Source organism: Carica papaya, chromosome 3, assembly GCF_054855325.1.
Source record: "Carica papaya isolate Zhongbai chromosome 3, ASM5485532v1, whole genome shotgun sequence".
Lineage (NCBI taxonomy): Eukaryota > Viridiplantae > Streptophyta > Magnoliopsida > Brassicales > Caricaceae > Carica > Carica papaya.
Window position 1 is genome coordinate 34,826,424 of NC_142311.1, and position 6,985 is coordinate 34,833,408.

Below are 6,985 nucleotides of genomic sequence, written 5' to 3' on the forward strand. Positions count from 1 at the left end.
ATGTGTGAAATTGCTTAAGGTCGCTAATGGAGCCCGAGTCTAGTGTATTTGTCGGTTAACTGTTATTTGGCCTGTTTTACAGTCTTCAATGCAGCATGAGGTTCGATGTTTTCATTTTATAGTTTCGTGTGCATATTGTACTGTTTTATTGATTATGGATTGAATGACTGGGGTGTTGATACTATATGTTGTCTGTTTGGCATAAATTATCGTTTAGCTTGTTTGTATGTGATTGAAAATGCTGACTGAGATAAAAGGCGAATGAAAGATTATGTGAATGGGTAATTGTATAATATGGTCAGCCTGACTAGATATCCTGGGAGATGGTGGACGGACCGGGTCCGTAGAGAACCCTACCGGGATTGTGGTCTCCCATACCGGACGGGGTATGGAGATCTTATGTGTTTTGGCGCCCATACCGGACGGGGTATGGGGACGGCCCGTTTCACCCTCATACCGGACGGGGTATTGAGGTTTATAGTTTTGGCGCCCATACCGGACGGGGTATGGGGACGGCCCGCTTCACCCTCATACCGGACAGGGTATTGAGGTTTATGGTTTTGGCGCCCATACCGGACGGGGTATGGGGACGGCCCTGGAATCCGATGACGAATGTTAAGGATTAACGGGTAGCGGGACCCCTATGGATTCCCATGGATACTAGTGGGCTGGTGAAATTAGGAAAATATGTTGTGTAACTATCGAATTACGAAGAGTGTGATAGGTATTATGTTATACAGTTCATATATATGTTTTCATGATGATGATGATGTTATTGCTTTCGTACATTGTTTTATGAATTTCACCAAGGTAAGTAAATGGTAAAGGTTTTATTTTCGATAAAAGGATTTGTTGTAAATTATGCTCCATTGGTCTTTTTGTGTTTTCTACCCACCTTTACCTCCGTGACGGTGAGATATCGTGATGTCTTTACTGGGCTAGTGTAGCTCATTCCTTATTTAATCATTTCAGATCAAGAGGACATCGTTCCCGAGCCACTTCCGCAGGAGGACGACGAAGGGGACGCCTAAGGACTCCATAGTCACATTCGTAGTTTTTACTTTCAAGTTTCTCTTTTAGGTAGTTTAATCTTTTATATTTTGTGAGTACGTTTTGGTTTTAGTGTAAGGGATGTTATTCAAATTTTGACTTCGCTTCCGCATTTGATATTTATAATACAAATTCCATTCTGAATTACCGGGGCTGTTACACCCTAGCCAATAAAGACTGACTCTGCCGTTAGAGACATTATAGACAGCCAAGTAGGAAGTTTAGAGGAAGTTATCAATAGTAATGAAATGATCAATTTTATGAACTAGTGCCAGTTTGGCTGGGCTTCTACTTCTACTTTTTTACTACCGAAAACTAGAAGTCTGGCAAAACACTAAAAAAAAGTACTTTTAGATAAAAATAAAATTTATTTTGGCTATCGATAAAGGTGAAACTAAAAGCTGAAAGTAGATGTTTTTGAGATATGGTTTGTGCTCTAGGAGTTAAATAATATTTCTAATGAGTATATTTATTAATTTTCTGTTTTAATTTATTATTTAAAATAAAACAAAAATCCTAGTAGGTGAAACAAGCACCAGTTGAGCTAAATAGAATCTTAATCTAAGCAGCAATATTTCATGCACCCCTGTACCCTAGATTAGACCTGATTGAAGCACAAACACCATTCTGTTTCTCAACTCCCTTATCCAGTTTTTTTCAATTTCCTTCCCAAATTCTCTTCTCCTTGAACTATCTTAAATGATTCTCTTGCATTAGTACTACTTTGATCTATTTTCCCATTTGTTCAATTCTTTGATATAAAGAGCACTAGAAAACCCATTATCCACTGGGTGGCATCCCCCTGATGTCCTGTTTATCCTATTTCCTTCTTTTTCTTCTCAAAAAACCACACCAAAGATATCAGAAAACTTTTACCCTTCAGTTCCTTATTCAGGATAAATTAATAGCCATAATAGTGTCTCCCTTTAGTTTTATAGGTTATAACCATATAACAGTAAAGAAAACCCTACATTATGTTTCTCCGACTCAAAGCAGTGCCCTCCCAAATATTTTCCTCCTTACAGATCCATAGGAGCTGTCCACAAATAATTTTTTCCATTGATAAGGGGCCCTCAATTTTATTCCAACATTTATCATCTTATAAAGCTCTAAGTTGTGACTTCTTCCAATTGTACTTAAGCTTCAGACCTAATCTACTTTATTCAAGTTCCACGAGTAATTCTACAAATTTCAGGCATATGTGATTCTGTAGATGTATCCAGAGTTCACAAGTAAAAAACATCAACAAAAAAGAAGCCATCTATATCAGAAGTTTTTAGTCATACCACGTGCTCAAGTCAAATTTTCTTCTATACAGCTACAAATATACCCACAAGCACATGCATATAAAGCATAGCTGTTAAGAGGGAGATACAAAATATTAGACAGCCCACCATGTCAAAGAAAAGAGAAGTTTTGAGGAGAAGTCCCCAAAACTTCAAAAGTTTTTCTTTATTAGGTTTATAGGGATTAACAAATGCATCATGCCCATAGGCATAACATATAGAACAGAAAAATATTGCTCACTCAGTTGACTCTTCCTGATAATTTTAAGCATCCGTGCATATCCACATGTAAGATTCATTCAATAGTCCATCAGCACCAAAAATGTAACAATCCATACAGTTTGTTCATAGTATATCACCACCACCAAACACCAATAAGGATTAAGCAATTTTAGACAACTCATACATATCTGCCCATATTGATGCAATTTTACTATGATGGTTAAATGTTCTTAGACATATTCGACCAGAAACTTCCCAAATATCTTAAAGAACATATATATTATATGGCAATATGAACGACGGAGCAAGAGGTCAGACAAGAGAATACAAATATCTAAATGGACAGCATCCTCATAGATATAAAGTAAACCCGTATATCTAGTTATATGCAACCAATCGTACAGCACTATGCAAACAATAATAAAAGGGATATAAAGCATTTGTATTGAGACAACGGGCAGATCGTTTAGGGAATAAGAAAACATAGTCTCCCTCGTGATCTACACGGGTTTATTTTTGTTCATCGTTAGTCCTATCATCAAGACCTCTCTATTGAGAACCTATTGAATTAATCACATGGATATGAAATCCTGACCAGCAAGAACGTAAAAGGAAAATCTCACCATAATCCTAACTCCTATGAAACTTTCCAGGATTAGGATATTTGCAATTAATGCAATCACCGAGCCCTATTTTCTTCACTATTTCCAGAAAGGAAGCTGCCTAGATGTTATGACAAAAGAGTATTTTTTTATCATTAACCAAACAGAAACTAGTAATGCAAGTAATATGAAGGTTCTTTCCTATTTATATCATTGCAATTGCAATAATAAATATTAAGTCCACTCCAGAGTCCCTTGACCCTGACCAGTCAAAATACAGTACCGTTATGCATCTCTTCTCTTTTTGCCGATTAGATTCTAGTCCACTTTCCCACAATATTGTCTTTATCTCTATATTCCATATGTAAAACATCATTAAGATTCTCCGAAATCTTTAACGAACAAAAAAGAATATTACAGGCCACATAGTTGGGAGGTGCAAGGCTGGAAACTTGAAGGTGGTAATTAAAATCCTAACTATCTCCTTCATTTAAAAGGAGGATTATTGTGAAGGTGTTCTTCCATTTAAAAGGAAAGAATCCTATTATTGCCACCATGAGGGAATATTTCTGGTTCATTAAATTTATAAACAAGGAAGTGTGCTTTCGTAACCAATTTAACGTATTATGGCCTCCCATCATGCATTTCACATTCCTTGTACAAACACCAGATTGCGGCTCCACAAGATGCTGACAACCATGCACAATACATCAGCTCATAAATCATGTCCAACGTCAACAGAACTTAAAACACCCCATTTGTCCCTTTTGCAATCTGACTTCCTTATTTCTGACAGTGTATGCAAGGTTTCACCTTTCCTTCAAGTGATATCTGCTCTTCTTTGATAGAAACAGAAAGGGCTTTCTAAGCAGCTTGTGCTCAAGTGGGTTTAGATTCTCTTTGAAATCAAATTCTAAAAAACATTGTCAACCACTTAAGTAAGAAGCTGCTGAATATCAGCTTGCCATTACTGTGAACAAAGTAATGCCCTATCTTCCGGACTGGTAAATCCAGTATGTAGTCAGATTATGCCATAAAAATATATGAAGCGGAAGCGGGTATAGATGAATCAGCACTTGACATCTTCAACGATTCTAAGCAAAATTTCGTTCATTTTTCTCACATTTCATCAGTCTCCACAGCACTGGAAAGATTAATGACAGCAAAAGTCAGTCCTTGCATAGTTAGCTAACTACTCACAGTCCATCAAAAGACTTATCATTTGGTTCATGCCAGTGGTTCTGTTCCCACTTATCATTTTGACTTCCCTCCTCTGATTACAAATCCTAATTGAACAAGATTACAGCTAGTTACCATCGCTAATCTTCATCCCCTGAATAGCATATTGAACAGAGAAGATTCACATATTTAAACCATTAGCAAGCGTAACCTTCATACAAACTCTTCCCAAGAGAGAGAACCAAAACAACCTCTGTAGAAGTAGAAAATAATCTATGCCCCATGCTCTATGTACTGCAAAGAGCCACATTCAAGTGTAAACGAAATAAGTTAAAGTTTAAACAAAAAAATATATATGCAATAAAAAGTGGGTACTACGAGTGATATCACCCTTCAACTTCATAAGCAAGCATTCCTATAAATAAATGAAAAGAGAACTAAAACCATTGATGACTCCCTGGATCAATGCAGTAAGTCAAATCTAGTATGACTAGCCTGTCTAGATAAGTTTAGAAATGCGTCTTTTAGCTTTTTGAAAACCAGCACAAGGAATCTTAGTTAGTTCCATTGCCACTAATACATTTCTAATCCCGACATTAGGTCCCATGTAATTGCATGGTTGTGATCACAATTTTAACACCATAATCGAGTACCAGTTACCCTATGATCTCATCCTCAATAAGTACGAGATTTCTCAGGCTTCTGAAATTAGGGCAGCAAAAGTAAAAACAACCTAGGGCTATCACATGCAAAAGTCGAAAACTTAAGGTAGAGAGATTCTCTCCCGTAAGATATGCAAAACGTAAAATGACCTTGATTAACTCAAGCAGAAGAAAGATTTTAACTCTAGCGTGCGTCTAAAACATTTCAATTGAAATGAAATGGAACGAAGCTGTTACCTCGGATTCCGAAATGATAATTCAATGTTAACTTTGAGCTTCGATGTTTAAACTTGAAACCTCACAGTTCCTTAAACCTCGAACTACGAAAACCCTAATTTACGTGTGGAGGACGCTTCACTCTGATCGACACGATACTGGTTGAGTAAGAAACCTAGATTTCAGCTGGTTGAGTAAGAACCCTAGATTGCAGTTCCCCGACAAGCTTTTAACTTCTGCGTCGTAAATGGAGTGTTCGCTCCTTTGCATTAAAAATAGTTTCTGAAAAAGCTCAGGGGCTAATTCATTTCATAATCCATTGAACAGAAGATTACAATCTAAAACTGTTTCCAATCCCTAGGAAACCATTAAAGACCAAAAGAAATTTCGGAAAAAAAATATAAAATCATCTCACAAATAAAAAGAAATTAAAAGATCCGATTCATATTTTCCATGGGCATTGCTATGAACCCAAATACACCCACATACTTCCCCCAATTTACAAAACTACCCCTACAACAACTATTCTGTGACTGTGTCTTTCCTGCCTGCCTAAGCTCCTCCGCTCCTTCCTTCACTTCTTCCCTCTCTTTGGTGCAGCCTTCTTCGCTGGAGACTTCACGCTCTTCGGCTTCACGGTTTTAGCAGGAGTCTTCTTCGTCGCTGGAGCCTTCTTCGCCGCCGGCTTTACTGCCGCCGGTGCCTTCTTCCCTGGAGAAGTCCTTGTAGACGTCCTCGCAACCTTCGCCGGCTTCTCCTTCGGCTTCGGTTTAGCTACTGCCTTCGTCTTAGCCGCAGCAGCAGCTTTCGGCTTGGCAGCAGCCTTAGGCTTAGTAGCGGCAGCAGCTTTCGCCTTCGAAGCAGCTCCTGCCTTCGGCTTGGCGGCAGCCGTTGCTGCCTTGGGCTTCGCCTTGGAAGCAGCCCTTGCTTTGGCCGGTGCCTTCGCCGGCGCTGCCTTAGTGGTTGTCTTAGCAGGTGCCTTGGACACCTTTGCATCCTTTGACTTAGCAGCAGTCTTAGTCTTAGTCTTAGACTTGGCTGCAGTCGCCGGCTTCTTTTTGGCCGGAGCAGAAGGTGCAGTAACAGACTTTGAAGCCGATGATTTAGCAGCCGGAATCTTGAACGAACCTTTAACTTTAACAAGCTTTCCAGCCGCCACAAGCTTCTTCAAGTGAAAAAGCAAGAGTTTCTTAAAGTTAGGTGGCAGTTGCTTATGCTTCTCTTCGATAAACTTCGTTATCGCATACTGACTAGAGCCAGTCTTCTCCTTCAGAGTCACAATTGCGTCCTTGATCATCTGCGAAAACAAAATCAAACCCGTCAGATCGAGAACAGTGCGCATATACACATAAAACTTAGTTGAATTCGATTAAATTCCGTATCAAGTATAAGTCGAATGACAGATAAACGAAAGTACCTCTTCATAAGGTGGATGAGAAGGAGCGCTTCTTTTCTTCGGTGCAGAAGCCTTCTTAGGTTTAGGATCCTTCGCCTTCTTGGTTTTCGCAGCGTTGGCTGCCGGTTTCTCCTCTACCATCGGATCGTTGGCGGTGGCTTCCTGGACGATCTCGGTTGTCACCGCAGGCTCCTCGGAGGCCATTGAAACTCGATTGAGAAGTTACGATTGAGAAATTAGGGTTACTGGGGAAGATTCTAGACTGAAAACCTAAGGGATTGAGATTGAGATTGGGATTGGATTGGGATTGGGGATTGGGACTGGATCTACACGGTGAGGTTTAGCTGGTAATTTATCTGTGGAAGAAGGTGA

General features: G+C 39.3%; 1 protein-coding gene across 1 annotated transcript; it reads right to left on the reverse strand.

Annotated features, from left to right (window-relative positions):
* Nucleotides 1-5,496: 5,496 nt before the first annotated feature.
* On the reverse strand, nucleotides 5,497-6,985 carry LOC110814810 (histone H1). Its single transcript, XM_022042388.2, has 2 exons — nucleotides 6,635-6,985; nucleotides 5,497-6,514 (listed from the first exon to the last, which is right to left on the reverse strand). Exons 1-2 carry the CDS (start codon nucleotides 6,815-6,817, stop codon nucleotides 5,792-5,794), a joined length of 906 nt encoding a protein of 301 aa, XP_021898080.1. The 5' UTR covers nucleotides 6,818-6,985; the 3' UTR covers nucleotides 5,497-5,791.